The sequence below is a fragment of the Dermacentor variabilis genome, chromosome 2, assembly GCF_050947875.1.
Source record: "Dermacentor variabilis isolate Ectoservices chromosome 2, ASM5094787v1, whole genome shotgun sequence".
In the NCBI taxonomy this organism is placed as follows: Eukaryota; Metazoa; Arthropoda; class Arachnida; order Ixodida; family Ixodidae; genus Dermacentor; species Dermacentor variabilis.
The window spans coordinates 4,165,048-4,182,505 of NC_134569.1; the positions used below are offsets into that span (position 1 = coordinate 4,165,048).

General features: G+C 46.1%; 1 protein-coding gene across 1 annotated transcript in view; it reads right to left on the bottom strand.

Moving 5' to 3' along the window:
- LOC142571296 (parathyroid hormone/parathyroid hormone-related peptide receptor-like) overlaps window positions 1–17,458 on the bottom strand; it is a 523,250-nt gene that overhangs the window by 163,966 nt on the left and 341,826 nt on the right. Inside the window, exon 11 of the mRNA XM_075679543.1 lies at window positions 2,485–2,626. Coding sequence (XP_075535658.1) covers window positions 2,485–2,626 — 142 coding nt within the window. The remainder of the gene's footprint in view (window positions 1–2,484; window positions 2,627–17,458) is intronic.

The following is a 17,458-nucleotide window of genomic DNA, read 5'->3' on the forward strand; positions in this document are numbered from 1 at the left end:
TCGTTTTGTGGAAAGAAGTGGGGTCCTGTACCGGAAGTATCTAGACCGCAGGGGAGTGGAGTTCGATCAGCTGATCGTGCCTCAGTGCTACCGTCAGGATCTGTTGCGCTTGTCGCATGGAGGTTCGTGGTCCGGACACCTAGGAGTTAAGAAGACTAAGGACCGTCTATTGCAAGAGTACTATTGGCCAGGGCGTTTTCGTGACGCAGAACACTTTGCGAGGACATGTGACACCTGTCAGCGGGTGGGCAAGCCAGGGGACAAATAGAGGGCGCCGTTGAAGTTGGTGCCTATCATTACGGAGCCTTTTAGACGGCTCGTTATTGATACAGTGGGATAACTGCCCTGTCCAATGGCTGCAGACCATCTCTTCCAAAGATGGCCGCCTCCTGCGCTGGAGCCTCGCTTTGCAAAAATATTCCTTTGAGGTGCGTTACAAAAAGGGGAGTCTCAATGGTAACGCCGATGACTTAAACCGAGGCCCCTGTCATAATATATGGTACGCGGGAGTGGAAAGTATAAACATACGAAGACAGTGCGCCGTGCGGTGGCGAAGATGACAGCGACTCTGTTCCAATACCCGCAAGAGAGCCATCATCATCATCATCATCATCGACACCAATTTGGGAGTGTCGGCAGTGGCGCTTCGAAAAGCGTGGCGCGAGAGTGTGAGGCCCGTGGCGTGAGCAGTGCGCGAGGTTCGGCGGTCGACGGAAAACAGCTTCCTCGCTGGGCGTCTGGCCCATAGGAGCTATCGCCGCCCCCGCCAATACGCCACACCCGAAGCAACACTGTCGCCCGCTGGGAGGTTACCTCGCCACGCTCTTCCGCTGGGCACTGGTCCAGGAGGGCTGTCGGTCCTGAACCGGGGCGGTCGAGCGTTCGGGTGAGCGGCCACAGGGCTACCCCGCCAGCTGTGGACGCGACCCGGTGACTACAGCCGGCTACCTGAGCCCCGCGAGGCGGTCCGACCCGGCTGTCCAACCCGGCTGTCCGACCCAGCCGTCCGTCCCGGCCGTCCTACACGGCTGTCCGACCCGCCGGCCGACACTGTTGTCTGACCCCGCTGGCCAGCATCGTTTCAACGAGGTCTCAGACACGGCGACACATGCTTCCGCCGGAACTGCAGGCCAATCATAATCCACCAATCCATCGATATAGTGCATGTCGCCTATGAGGCATTTTGGGAAATTGTCACGTGTGTGTGCCGTTATCTGTGTCGTGTCCGTCAATACAAGTCTGATGTGTGCTTGTGCTTTCGCGTGCTGCTTCTCCCTTTTTCTGGAGTGATCCGGCCCCAATAACATCACAGCCCCTAATGTAGGAATCAGCGTCAAAGTTGTTTGTTACTGATGTTTTATTCCTGAGGCAGGATTTTTAACATATTGCTTTTGTTTAGTGTTTCAAAGTCATGACGTGCTTTCTAGTGCAATTTTCGAATTTGTGGACGCGTTCTGAGTGCTGCTAGACTACTGTAAGGAACTAGGCAGTAGTATAAAAGGGGAAAGAGCCTGGCATGCCTTTGTGAGGGTTGTGTCGTGCTTGCTGACTGAGCGGTTCAGTTGCGGCGTAGTTCTAACGATTGTTGGAAACGAGAAAAAAATGCCAACTCTCCCGAAGTCACTTTGCAGTGTCCTGTGTGAACCTGAATGTGAGAACGAGGCCTTCTCTCTGTGCTGCGCTCAAGAAACGCTGAGGGACGACCGACTTCGGTTATGAGCATCACCGAGCGACATCCCTCCGGACAGCGGATGCAGTCCCCTGACCATCGGGATCTCCTTCTCCCGGCCGGGCGGTCTGTTACGTTTCGCCTCCGACGTGCGGTATAGCCGGCGCGGATGCAACGGACGCCGGGGCTTCGTTCACAGCGGCGGACATTTTGGCCAGTTCAGCGCTGTCCCAACGCCTCCTGCTGAGCGCGTCCAGGCATGCTTCAATGCCACGTGTCTACGTGTGTGTGTGTGCATGTTGGTGCCCACGCTTGTCAAAGCGCGGCAGCCGGGGAGAGGAGCTCCCCAACTGTGTAGCGAGGAAGTCTGACCTGCGCCGGCCCGGCGGATACGTCACTTCTTGTCACAACGTGTCCGTGCGTCGCCGTCACGTGCGCCTCTCCGAGCCGTTCCTTCTTGCCCTCGCCTCCGAGAGTATAAAAGCAGCTGCCCCCGGACGCCAAGAGAGAAGCTTCGATTTATTCAGTCGAGTAACGTGGGCTCCCGTTTCTCCACTTCGGTCGACCTGACCGGCCGCTCTTTTGCGATGCTAGAATAAACAAGTTGTTCTGTTAGCAGTCGACTCATCCTTTGCCAGGACCTTCGGATGCTTCCAGCTGTGCCCCAGGCCGCCAGGACAACGCATACCCTTGGGGCTTGCGACCCATTTGCAACAATGTGCAGACGGGTTGCCAATAAACGCAAACTACGCACTTAAATATCCAATACATTATAAAACAAAGGGACTAAAATGATATGCGTCTTACTCGCTCACCTGAAAGGACGAAAAAAGCTGGTCAATGTATAGCCAGACGAGTTCCAGCATATCACCGGCGGCAGCTAGGGACATGCCCAGGAGGAATGCGTAGTGGGCGCCGAAGAGGGGCACCAGCACAAGCGTCGACTTGAACCATTTCCTGAAAGGACAGACAACAACTGCCTCTTAGAGCCACGTACACTTTGAGCGACTCGTTCGAGCAATGCGCCAGCAATGACAAAATGTACGTTATGAAACGGCCGCATGTACCAGCAGAAATATCCGGGGACGAAAACATAACTGTATTTAGACCAGTTGAGAGTTTATCTTCCATACTGGAGTGGTTCAATTACCATAATTTGATTTCTTAGCTGACGCCTGTCACAACCACGTCGGCTACATTTATTGTCAACGCAGTGACGAACATTGGACGTAATGTTGTTGCTGGAGTGTGTAGTACATGCCTGTTTTATCAACGTTTATTTTTGTGGCAACTGATAGGCATAATGTAATGAAAAATGCTAAAACAAACTCATAACTAAATTAGCCTATAATTTGCCCCAAGCGAAAATTATTACGACAAACTCTGATCATATGATACACAATGTTAAAAAAATTATGGGGTTTTACGTGCCAAAACCACTTTCTGATTATGAGGCACGCCATAGTGGAGGAGTCCGGAAATTTCGACCACCTAGACTTCTTTAACGTGCGCCTAAATCTAACATGCTCATTAAGAAGGCGGTGGTTTCCAGGCTGTCCTTCGCAGTGCTTGTCGGGGAAAGCAGTTATTCTCTGTCGTAGTATGCTTTCATTCGGACGATATGAACAATATCTGTTTGATGCCGCAGTCGTGACGATGGTACTTGACCTTCTGGCACAATTTCGTAGTTCAAGGAGCTAAGTCGGCGAATTATCCTATATGGGCCAAAATATCGAAAAAGGAGCGTTCCAGATAGGCCGCTCAACTCTACAGGAGTCCACGCAAATACTCTGTCTCCAGGTGAGTGCGCCTGTTCGTCGCAAGTTTCATCGGTACGCGTCAGTTTGCTTTTGCTGCTGAATGAGGTGTCGCGCGAGCTACCGTGCCCCTTCAGTTCTTTGTGTCAAGTTGCTGATATCATGGTCATTTGCGGAGGTCTCACCTACAGGTAGCGCTGCATCTAAGGGCCAAACAATGAAATCTTCCTTACCTCAGCAAGGATGCCTTCTTTGCGGTGAGGCGACCTTATGTCACCCTGAAAGCTTCCTTACTTAGGGGCCCTCAGTGAAGACTTGCTTGATGCGTCCTAAGCGTAAGGTAGCTCCGAAGCTGCCTTCATGCGTCTTTACGCCGCTCCTGACCCTGTACAAGCGCTTCAACTCACTGCTTAGAAACGTGACGTTTGATTGCGCATGCGCGTTGTCGCCCGCCTGCGGAGAACCGCAAGCACGGTACGTCTTGTCCAGGCATGTTCGTTTCAGTCGCACGTTCGGCATGAGTGGCGTTGCTAGGCATTGCACGAGGCCGGCGTGTCAGGATGGCTGTAGCACGTCGCTTTGCGCTATATTGTGGCACTCTTATACGTGTAGTAAACCAAACTAAAGGAATGCGTGGACGCGTCTCTATATTTGTACTTCTGTTTAAAGATTGTGTGACGATACAAGATATCTTTATTGAATAATGGTGTTCGAGTAAAGCTTTTAAGAGATCCTCTCGAACCCAGCCATGCGGCAACCGTTCATTATTTAAGGACGGGCGAAGCGAGCTTTCAGAGTACGCTTGCTTCCTCCATCGGTCCTTCACTGTAAGCAGGCCTCACATAAGGTTAGGAAGCGGTCGAAGAAAAGGAACGTTTCATTGTTCGGGCCTAAGGTTGTGGTAACGGTACGGCCAAAAACGAGTTGGAAAGGTGTCATTAAAAAAATTATGGGGTTTTACGTGCCAAAACCACTTTCTGAAACTAACGGACGCCCTAGTGGAGGACTGTGGAAATTTCGACCACCTGGAGTCCTTTAACGTGCACCTAAATCTAAAAAGTGTCAAGCGAGTCGTCGCTTGCACAGCGGTGTTGTACGTGAACGTTGCATACGGTATTATCCTGTCCCATGTTCGGTGCCCCATGTCCCCGTATATAGACGACATATCCGTCAGCGTTCTGTTGAGTCGTTCAGTCATTCCATTTGTCTGCGGATTATATGCAGTGGTTTTTCTGTGACTGGTGTGCGTCAGTTTCATAATGGACGGTGTCAAATGGGCAGTAAAAATGGTTCTTCGGTCCGTGATGAGAACTTTAGGCGTGCCATGCCGTAGTACGATGTTAATGATAAGAAATTCAGCGACTTCACTGGCAGTTCCCTTGACTACTAGGCTTTATTTGCGCATACGCAAATATACCTATGAAAAGGGGGGGGGAGAGTTTGTTAACATGCACTTGAACATTTCTCTTTACGCATTTGTCCTGTATTTGTATGCATTAATTGCTTTGTAGCCATTACGGAGGTGCAGTTAGAACGCAGGCGAGAGATTGCGCGCACAAGGAATGCGCAGAAAGCACAGGGTTCCGAGAGCGAGGGTGACGTAGGGCAGCGGCGATGCCCAACACAAGGAACTGCAATAGCTCTAGCAATCAGACAAGCAGACGCAGGCGGCAACTCGATAGCGGTCCTGAGAGACTCGCAAGTGGCGTGCCGGATGTTCATAAACGGTCGTCTACCGCACATATCCGAAACACTCCGCGCATCACAAAGCACTACACGGTGCCCGGGACGCGTGCTTCTATTTACGCCCAAACCCAGTGCTCGACCGCTGCGCCGCCATGCGCCACCCGCACGTACCACGTTCCAGGTACTTTTTCGCTGAAGAGTCCTAGATCCTCCTAGGTATTTAGTTTTACGTCCCTGGCTGTGCCTGGGCGCGCGGTGTGCTCGGGCCAGCCCGCATTCGCAGAGCTTAGGCGGGGTAGGTAAGTTTCAATTTTAAACGCGTAAGCATTTTTTGTGATTACCCAACGAGAAAACCGCCCCTGCGTCCGTCCCATAATGACCGCTTTCGAGATAACGCTCGCAGCAGCGAACGCATTTTCCTTTGCGCTGCCTCTCACTTCAACGCCAGCGAAGCGGTGAGAACACAGCGCTGACGGCGCTCTTAGCGCGCGCCTCAGTCTGCCACTTTCACAGATCGCTTTCAAGTTACGGGCGCGCGCGTCTCTTGAACATTAAGTAAGCGGCGAGAAGACAGCGCGCGAAGTAATGAGCAGTCGGAACTCTTTGCGGGCATCGCAGATCGCTTACAAGGTGCGGCCCGCACGGCGGCGCCATACGAAGCCGCCACCTGAGTACGTTGACGGTTCAAAGTGGTTCGATGCGGGTGGATAAGTCGATAAGGAGCGTTAACGGCTTAAAATGATCGGAACGTTATCAACGCCACCTGGCGCCTACCCCTGCAATATTTTGTTCCCTTACAAAAATGGTTGTTGAATTTCCATTGTTGATATATTGTACTATCATTGATTCAATTGAAACTCCACAAAATTACAACATTCATTGAGGCAGCACAGTGGTTGTTCACCATTTTTATTGATGAAATAAAGTTGATTTTTAATTGTGAAATGCCAACAACTAGACCGAGTTAAACAGGTGACATACAATTTACACAAAAAACACGCTAAAATTGCTTAGTTTAGTCTACGACATGAAATGGCTTAATTAGGCCGGCCAGAGTTTGAAGCAATTACTAAAAAATTTCTTGCACAGGAAGTTGTACGTTCAAGTGCAGAATAAAGGCCACTGCAAAATAATCCACTCTTTCAGTATTAACCGGCTACAGCCCCAAATGCAATATCCGGAGTTGTTCACCTTATTTTAGTTACTGTGGATATTGCAATGTGAGCTACAACTGCAATGGAAGACCTGAAAAAAAATGAGTGCAGGTGTTGCAATGTAAAGCTTCAACATTGTACTACCAAGGAGAGAAGAGGTTCATTCCACTGTGCAAAGTACAGGGTGTTTTTTTTTAGCTACACCAAATTTTTAGAATTGCAAAATATCACGGTAATGTTATGTTTACCATAAGAGTATACAGATAGATACAGTTAGATACAGAGAAATTGCCGCACTTACGTGCGTAATTAGCGAAGTTATGATAATCAACTTTTTAATTATCAACAATAGGTGGCCACAGCAAATGATTGCTGTGATACCCGCACTCGACACTACCTATCCCAACGATCAAATTTTGAAAAGCGAATTTCATGTTGGAGGTTCGCGAACAATTAATTCCCCTTGGCACCTTGAAACCTAAACTGGCTGGAAAAAGAGCGTCTGCCTCACTGACGTAGCTTCATGCCTTTCTCAATGCATTCAGAAGCATCCAAAATACTGATAAGTAAACAGTTTTTGAATTTTTGTTTCGAGCCTGTCGGTACGTCGATGTACGGATCCTACTTATGCTTACCAAAATGTATATTACGTGGCATCGCAAGCTACCAAACCGACACACAGCTTGCGGAAAGGCAACCTCGCGTAAATTTACACTATTACATTACGGCAAGATATACAACAAAATGCAGTGTAAGCGTATCACACCGTCGATTGGCAGATGTCATGCGACCAACTACAATGATGCTGATGATGATGTTTATCGGCAATAAAAACCTTTGACACAGGGCGGAGACATATAGTCACTTAGTCTGCTTGATTTATTCAGGTTTTACATCTTTAAATTGCGACCGAGACGCGACTCACGGGGGCTCATGTTCGCATCAGCAAGCGTGACCTGCCCGTCGCCACAACAAAACATTTGTCGATTGATGGCGCCCACCTCTTCTCGCGCCATCGTTGCCGCGTAATATAACCTTCAGTGCATTGGATAAGCAGCTTAGCTTTGCCACTGCACTCGCGGGACTGAAAAATCGAGCACTTAGTGAATGAGCCAAACCAGCGGTAAATCGCGACCATTTGCGACCACTCGCTTCGTGACCAACTTGATGGAATCGTGGCCTTCTAGATCAGAATTATGTGCCGTCATTGAGGAGATCTCGAAGGCTACGCCTCAACATTGCTGTCGCTACTAAAGTACTGTCTCAACACAGACAATTGCCAGTGGTGCAAAGACGTACTTTACTTTATTACACTTGTTTATAGCGGACAGTTTTGCAAAAAAATTAGTTTTTCCCGAAAGAAACATTTTTCAATATTTTCAGCAAACCTAGCGAAATCTAAAAAGTTCACAGGCAATGATGTTTTTTTTTGTTGATGTTTTGTCGTTTGGCTATGTTTCACATTTGTTCTTTTCGCCATTTTGCGATTTTTCGTGGTCTCCGTGTGCGCGTTGCGTGTGTCGTGAGCTGTAAGCATGTGTGTACGTTGTCATCTTCTGCTGCGCAACAAAAGACATTTTTGCCAAGAGCGTAGGAGACGAAAAGCTGAATGTGCCCGTCCCTCCATTGGCTGACGCGGAGGTATGCCACCGACTGGGCTGCGTGGAAGCGTGCATGAAGAATGCAGCGCCGGCTGACCCGACGGTAAGCACGTTTCTCGTATTGTGTGCATAACTGATCTGCAACGTTCTGACTGGTGTTGTGGAAGTCGCAGGGCACTTTTTTCGTTGCTGGGTGTACGTAGGGCAGACTTGCGCCAGCGACGTTCGTGCTGAGTCAGTCACAACCACTCCGAGCTGAATGTCTGATTCACGCGTGGTGCACGGCGCCGGAGTCACATTTTGTGCCGGGCCGGTCCGGGGTGCATGTGTAGCGTGTTGCATGCGCATTCGGTCGATCATGCCCCAAAGTGGGGTCATGTATTTAGCAGCCTGGCCTATTCGTCCGTACGGCACGGTAGGCAAATTTATCGCGATCGAACGACTTAAGAACTGAAATGCATGAAACCACTTAAAACAAGGGTGCCTCTTCCTGTGTTCTCATGCTCGTCCCCACTCGTTGCGGCAGCTTGGTGTTGCGGTACTGTCCTTGAGGCTGCGGGTGCAAATCCGGCCGCGGCAGCCTGATTTCGATGGGGCGAAATGCAAAAAAAGGCTCGTGCTTAGACATGGGTGCTTGTTAAAGATCGGGGTCTTAGTCAAATTTAATTCAGTCATACATTGCGGTGTGCCTTGTAGAGAGATCATGGCTTTGGCTAGTAAAATCACAGAATTTGAATGTTTAACTTGAGGCTTCACCCTGTTTTAAGTGTTACCGTTGCGGCAGGGCCCATGCCACAGCCGTTTATATGAACATCAAATTTGCGGAACGTCTTTTTGTTGTATTGTCATAAAATAATCCTGCAGAAATGTCGTGGCCGATATCGTGTCATGTCTAATAAACGCGGATCGTCCTATGAAACAGGCTGGTTGATCGTTCACGAATCGAATGGCGCCGTATTTTAAAAAAAAATGTGACATAGAAATGCCCAAAGCGCATGTGATCGACGCCACCAGTTTCTCTCCCAGCCCTGGCTATCTTTTTCATGTTGCAAAATTTCTTATACGAAATTATTTGGGCACACTGGATATATTAAAGAACAAGCTTATATCAGAAAGCTGTGGCATATCACAGAAAAAGACATGTTAATTCGGTGTAACTATAAATATATTCACTCGCACAAAAAAGGCAAAAAAAAAGACTGCGAAGGCAAGCAAGCCTCTGAATAAGAGAGAGAAAAGAATTCAACCTTCACGCCAAATCTGGGTTATACTTCCGTTTGGAGGACTGACCCAAATTCCTACTTTTATGTTCTCCACACAGAAAAGTGGCTTGTCATAAAGATGTCATAATATCCGGCACTTTCTTTTGAAGTTTTGGCTCAAATTATCTGTGAAAAACTGTTGGCAAAAGAATTTGGTTCTTGCTATTTCAATATTCCAAGGGAAGGCAAGCGTAGCAGAGGGCGGCAGAAAGTTAGTTGGGCGGATGAGATTAAGAAGTTTGCAGGGACAACATAGCCACAATTAGTACATGACCGGGGTAGTTGGAGAAGTATGGGAGAGGCCTTTGCCCTGCAGAGGGCGTAACCAGGCTGATGATGATGATGATTTCAGTATGCCTGAAACATATGTAGTGAACAATAAAAATATGCAACTAATTCATTCAGTCACACAAAAATATTGCTCAGTCAGTGGTAGCAAGAAACACTTGGTTACATGAACATCAAGACGTTTCATATACGTTTTTTATTCTTGATGGCACTTCATTGTGTAATTGATGTGTAATACTGCATTTAATAATAATAATATTTGGGGTTTTACGTGCCAAAACCACTTTCTGATTATGAGCACGCCGTAGTGGAGGACTCCGGAAATTTTGACCACCTGGGGTTCTTTAACGTGCACCTAAATCTAAGCACACGGGTGTTTTCGCATTTCGCCCCCATCGAAATGCGGCCGCCGTGGCCGGGATTCGATCCCGCGACCTCGTGCTCAGCAGCCCAACACCATAGCCACTGAGCAACCACGGCGGGTCATACTGCATTTATAAAATACTTTAAATAGTGGCATCCACAGCATCTGGAGAAGCGGGCAGGGCACATTGTGTCTGATGCTGGTGCAAACTTGTGTGGCACATCGACAGCAGGCAACATTCTTATACCATCTGCTTAATGCTTTCTGTGAATATAAAAAAGATGTTTAACGCACTTCCCTGCATGTACGAATGTACTTTGACACACTGAATAAACAGTGGTAACATAAGAAGAACCAGTTGAACATGCCCTTCCACATAAAAAGCTCGTGTGTACGTTCCGTGTAATATTTATGGGAGTGTAGGTGTCGAGGCCCTCTAGCCGGTTTATGTAAGGAACTCCATGATTTGGGGCAAAAGAGCACACTGCAGCAGTGTTTGGGCCTGTTAGTCTTCAATCCGCACTAGAATTTTTGAGGAATATTGACTACTGTAACATACCTAAAAAAAGCTAAAAAGTATCTATTGTAACGATTTATCCCTTCTTTTTGCTGTTTGAAAAAAATACCCGTTAATTTTTTTGTTTTATTTTGTCAATATACATGCCTTTTCTTAAATTCGAAACTATCAGTGAAGCATGTATGTAGAACCGCGACACTTTAACAGAAGGCTTTTCGGCTTCACTCAGCTATCACAAAGTGTCATGCACCTGACTCACGTTAAATACCAGGCTCACCAAATTCCACATCAGTAACTGATGTACGAAAAGAAGCGAATTGTTAGAAAATGTATTATTAAGTGTGAGATAGTTCGCTGCATAAAGAAATAGCAGTTGGTGCTTTTTCGCTGAAATGGTTGAAGTGCTTACATGCTTTTATTCAGTGGTTGTATTGCTTTCTCATTATGCAGAAGCTGGCAGGAGGGTGAAGAGACTACGAAAAATCATCAACTTTGAGAGCAAGCCAGAAGAACTAGTAGTTGCTTGCACAGAGGTACGCTTATTGTGTGCTGCCAGTTGTTCTTTCTTCTTTTTTTATTTTTTGTGGTAATATAGTGCATTTGAAGTGATTATGTGAGGAAAGCAAGGTTACGTCAGTGTTTTCCATATTGCTGGCTCCTGGAATCATTTGAGATGGTGAAAGGGGTCTGTGGGGATCACTTAAAGATTTACAGTTGATTTTGCGATGTGTGACTATGACTAAAATTGATAGCTGTCAGGCACGGTGGCAGGTAGCAAGCCGTCGCAGGAAAGTAGCTGGTACTTGATGCTATTTAGCAATCATTACCAATGATCGTGTACGAGTTCACGCTCACTGACAACAGCTTGTGTATCTGTGGGCCAGCCGGCAACTACCAAGTTCACCTCTGAACAATTTATATTCGTTCGCACACGTGCGCATCTGCTGCAGTGTCCCGAACTGCAAGTATCTGTCAAAGAAATACCTTTGCAATGCAAACTGCGCAACGATGCTGCAAGACACTTGTTATTCTTCTGCTGTCATTTGATAATAAATTGTTCACCTTTATAAACTGTTTCATCAAAAGTGAGCTTCTAAAGTGTCACTTAATTTTGTGTGTACAGGTTGACATTGGCGGCGGCACGCTGACTGATGAGAGCATCCCCGATCAGCTGAGCCAGGCCTGTGACAGTAGCAGTGGCCGTGGAAAACTTGTCAAGGCACTTTTGCCCCATGTCCTTACTGATGGTGAGTTTCATGGAAAGTCGCTCTTTGGGGCGAAACGGCTCAGGAGGATGCCCTCAACACCGTATGCGTGGAGACCGATAGGGTGTATGCTATTTTAATGGTCATCTAGTCTTTAAGTAATTAAATCAGGACATGCGTATCAGTTGAAGAAAGCTATTTATACGAACTGTACTCTTAGCAACTGGATGAAATATAGTAAGTGTTCCTAATAATTAGCGTATAAAACAAATAGTTGACTTCTTTTATTATTTACATTATGGCCACAATGTTATGCAAAAATTTTAGAGGCCTGATAAAACAAAAGGTCTTTTGAGCTATGGATTGATAACAGCTGCTTAAAAGATATTGACGGGCTAGTTGGTGAGCAATGATATTGAAGCAGCACAGTTACATCTGACACACGCGCACATAGAAAGGGCATACACAGGTGCTGGACTAAACCTACTGCTTTATTACTCAAAGACGACCCGTATTTTGCAGTATCCATTGAAAAGCGCAGATGCTCTGATGGTAGTGAGGTGTGAAGAGAGCCAGAGTAAAACACACACAAAAAGCACGAATATAGATGACCTTTTAAGATTCACACTCTGTGAATAATGAAAGTCCAAGAGAGCGGCGCGCTTTTTCAGGTAATAATACCGAAGGGCAACTGATACACCTATCTTTCCATTTGTCAATTTCTGTTGCTTCAAGAATTTCCTGTTTGCTTTTTTTCTTCCCTGCGCAAAACTTCCATATCTTTCAAGACGGATTCGCAGCCACAATCCTTGCAATGAGAGGCTAAATGACTAGTATCTTTAGCTGTGCAGTGATAATTGTGCTCAGTTAGCCTCGTATATTGAAGCACCTGCCTGTCTGCCCATTGTATTCCTTGTTACAGGACAGAAGGATATTATAAACCACTCTCCCTGCCAAGTGACGTAGGGCCTTTAATGGTTGATTGCACAGGGACTCGTTCCTTTTTTGCGCCATTCACCTTTTTGCACAGGCTCGAAAACCGCACAGGTGCGGAAAACACATCAACGAAGACCCTTTGACCCATCTTTCGCAGTTTGTGGGAAATTGTGTGTACATAAGCTGTGACTGCGTTGTCTTGACAGTCGTTGTGACTGCTAGTGGGTCCTCTCGCTTTTTGATCTTTAGTGAGCATTCTGAAATATATCAAGAACTTCGATGGATACCCGGAGCTCCTGAGGCGGGTTGCCTAGTTTGTGAAGCTGATTCCACATTCGTGATGGCATGATTTTAGCAGTGCGTTAAGAAAGCAAGAACAGACAATCGCCCTCTTCACAAGCTTTGAATGTGCCGATTGGTAGGGAAGGACAGATTTGTTGCTCCTTGGTTCATAAGACAAACATATATGATTAGAGGATACAAACACACCAAGACGGCATATTCTAAACGCCTCGTGCCATTGTGACCAACACATAAGCTACCTATCAGCGGTTTTATTAGGTTTTTAGACCTTGGTGTGTATGTATCCTGATCATATGTTGGTCTTATGAGCCAAGGAGCAACAAAGCTGTCCTTCCCTACCACTCAGCCCATACAAAGCTTGTGAAGAGGGCGATTGTCCGCTCTTGCGTTCTTAACGCACTGAAAAAAACATGTCATCACAAATGTGAAACAAGCATAACAAACCAGGTAACCTGGCTCAGGAGCTCCGGGTATCCATCGAAGCTCTTAATATCAGTTGCAGAGTGCTTACTAAAGAAGACAAAAAACGCGAGCGGATCCACGTGCAGTCACAAGGACTATCAAGACATGCCTTACGTACACACAATTTCTCAAGGTCTGCGAAAGATAGGTCAAAGGGCCGGCATTGATGTGATGTTTTCCGCACTTGTGTGATTGTCGAGCCTGTGCAAAAAGGTGAATGGCGCAAAAAAGGAACAACTCCTTGTGCAATCACCCACCGAAAGCCATACGTCAATCGCACAGAGAGTGTGGCTTACAAGATCCCTCTGTCCTGTAATAAGGTATACATAGGGCAGGTCCTTGAATACGAGGCTAACTGAGTACAATTATAACTACACGGCTAAAAATTCAGATCGCTTAGCGTTTCATTGCAAGCATTGTGGCTGGAAACCCATCTTGAAAGATACAGAAGTGCGGAGAGAACAAAAAAAAAAACAAGGAAATTCTTGAAGCAATAGAAATTGACAAATGGAAAGATAGGTGTATCAGTTCCCCCTCGGTATCATTCTCTCAAAAAGCACGCCCCTATCTTGGACTTCGATTATTCATACAGTGAAAATGCAAAAACGACATCTTTATTTGTCCTTTTTGTGTTTTACTCCGGCTCTTGTCACGGCTCACTGCCATCAGAGAATGTGCGCTTCTCAAGAGACACTGCAAAAGATGAGTCTTTGAGCAATAAAGTTGCAGTCCAGCGCCTGTGTATGTCCTTTCTATGTGTATGTGTCAGATGCAAGTGTGCTGCTTCAAGATCATAGCTGGCCAGACAGCACACATATATTCCTAGGTCTACTTCTCCGCCAGCTGTTTCTGATGGCACATTTTAAAACATGCTCGGCGATTTGCTATGTGCTAGCTATTATATAGCTTTTTTTCTTTACTAAGAAAAGCCTGCAATATTTTTCAATACTTCTTGGATTACCTTAGCGCTTATTGCTATTACAAAGTGTCAAATATATATGTTGCATGAAAGGCTCACTCTAGCAGGACCTTAGCGAATGCACAGACAGGAAGAGCCCCATCACATTGGTGTGACAGTCACGTTGAGCATGGAGCTGATTTAGTTCATTTGCCGCATGTCTGACCAGCATTGCTGTTATGTGTAAGCTGCAGGCTGCACCTACTTTAAAAATGCTGAATGTTTTCTCTTAAACCAATTAAAGAGTGACAGAAAGTATTGCGTTGCAGATGCAATGTTCTCGTATGCTATTCTTAAGCCTTGCATTTCCATAGTGACCATCAGATAATTTAAAAGGTAATGCTATTTGTAATAATGATTTAATGAAGAATAACACAAGAATATTACAGGATATTTCAGGCGGATAAGTTGAGCATGAAGCTAGCTTAACCTGCATACAAGCTCATTTAGTTGTATACTTTGTCTAGCAGCTGCTACAAAGCTCTTGCCACATTTACCATGAGTCATTATACTGTTGGTATAGCTCCTTATACAGAACATCTGTAGTACCTGGATTTAGCATGAAAGCTTTTAGCAGATATTTATTGTGGGTGAAATAAGCATTGCTCAATTATTTTATTTATTTATTTATTTCACATACCGTCAATCCCTCATGGGATTATAACAGGAAGGGCAAGTACATATGGTAGTATTTGGGAACAAAGAATATAAATTCATTATATAATCATGAGTAAGTTAATGCAAGGTTTTGGCTTCGCTATACAAATGAATTAAGCCCTGCATCACAAATGCAATATTTGGGTGCAATATACTATAACGAAGAAGAATCGGAGAAAGGAAGAACCAAACAAGAAAGAAAAAAAAATGCACTTGAAAACACACGTGATATAAAACGCCTAATGAACAAGCCAAACAGGATGCAGTCATACGTATAATGCATCATACAAAAAGAACACTCATAGATTAAAGTGTTAGGCTATGAAGATCGGTAACGAAACTGAGTATGTAAATCAGAGCTGTAAGGCGAGGAGATGTTCTTCCACTGAATTAGCGAACGTATGTAATGAGGAGCTGTTACTACTAGATTCACTGAGTTTATTCCACTCTCTTAGTGCTAAAGGAAAGAATAAATTCTTAAAGCAATCGGTATGAAAAGAATACTCATTGAGTGTCTGTGTGTGTTTATGTCGCGTTAGCCAGGCTAGATCGCACAGATCTAGAGCTGACTAGATCGCACAGATCTGTGGATATTTAAGCAGGTGGCTCTTCAAAAATAAAACCAGTTCTTAGAAAGCGCTCGTCCTTGTGTTGCTCCTATTCTTCGTCCCTGTTTGTTTGCGCACAAAAAGTTTTAGGTTGGGACAACTTTTGTAGATTTCCAATCCTGTGAAAGAACAGATGATGATAATGATTTGTTAAATATTATACAAAGGTACTTCGTCATCCATTCTCCGTATCGTTTCAAGAAGGCGTTGGGTATTTTATCCGGGCCTGGCCCTTTCTTTGCGTGTCCAGATTAAGGAGAAGGTTCAATTGCCTGCTAATATAATTTGCTAGAGCTGTACATTGTTTCATTTACTCATTTGTTTTTCAGCGTACACCTGCGCAGTTTCAGGGAGCCAGTGTTCCGCACGTCAAGAACAGCCTATCCTTGCTTCTTTTGCGATAAATAAAATAAAGTAATACCATGCCTTTTCATATGCCTTGTTGGTTGTTACTGTTGGCTGCACCCCATATCCAGCCTCAGTAAGCATTATCTTACATGAAGTCATTGCATTGAAGACTAAATACAATGGCAACTTTATGAAGATACAGCGCAATATAATGACAACCCAGTGGAAAACAGTACAATGAAAATCCAATGAAGACCCCATGAAAAAAAACAACACAACAACACTCCAATGGAAATACAATGGGTTCACGTTGGCCACTTTTCCATTACTATTCAACAAATAGTCCATGAAATACCAACGGAATTTCCACATTTTTTCTGTTGTTGGAACAATAAAATATCGATGGAAAATCAATGGATTCACAACAACATTTTTGTAAGGGCTTGCGCCATCAATGCTCCCTGTGCCGCCGTCCACACAAGTTCGTGTCGCCACTGCACTGTCGTTATTAGAATCAGGTTACATTGGTAGTGACACCGGGCTGTGTGGAGATGAGAAAGTGGCACAATGCTTAATTACGCCTACTTAGGCGACTCCCAGAGACGTTTCTGCGTGATTTTATTTTGTTCCTGGACGTCGTGCGACAGTTGGTTTAAATTGCGTCATGTGTGGCGTCTGTGCTTTACTACTGTTTCGACTGGAAGAGAGATAGTGACGTAACGGAAAGGACACTTGATTGCAGCGATGATATGGCTCGCGGTGCGAGAAACCCTCCATGCATCCTGACTCTACCAGCTTTTGTAGATCGAAGCGCCTCGCACATCACGACGAACTTCTTATCACGCCCTTCATCCCCTTATCCAGACAAAAATTATATCCAGTGTTACTTCAGCTTCCGCAAGCAAATGTGATTTCGAGATAGCCTAGGCGGCGTGTTTTGAAAAACCTATTTTCTCTTAGCGACAGCTGGCTGAGCAGAGTGTGCGCCCAGGCATAACATCTCCCTAGCCCCAGGGTCTAGGGCGCTCGCCGTGGCGCTTCGGAAAAAAAAGCACGTAGAAACGTGGCACATGCGAGCGGCACATGGCGGCGCAGCGGTAGAGCACTGGTCTTGGGCGAAAATAGAAACACGCGCCCGGTACATTCCGGAGCCCAGGAAACGAACGGGCGAACACACTAGCTTGCGAACTGGCGAACCGAGCAGATGGCGGGCGCACCGAGTAAAGTACCAAAGAACAACTCCCTGCACGACATCGTGGAGCACCAGCGTCGCCAACGACAAATCTACGCCTCTCCGCATCCGCAGCTCGGAGTAGGAGAGGCTCGGTAATATAAAAAAAACCAGACCCACACCTTTCCGCACTTGGGACTGTGGCATGTAGTGTGGCCAGCCCTATATGCCGGTCAGTGTCCCTGGTGCGGGGTGCGGCCGCCTTATCCGCCCATTATGTCGGAATGTATATATAGGCTATCTAACATAAACTCGCCCCATAAATCTACCTCACCCAGGCAGCCTTGGGGGACCGTCCTTGCTCGAGCTGACTTGGAGATCCAGAAGGGTCTTTTGGACGAGGCCGGGCGTACAGCAACCGCTGCTGGAGTCCTAGACTAGGAACCCACCCTTCCCGTTCCTTTGCCTTTTCTATTTATTAAATTGAGTTTTTCAATCGAACGGCGATGCCC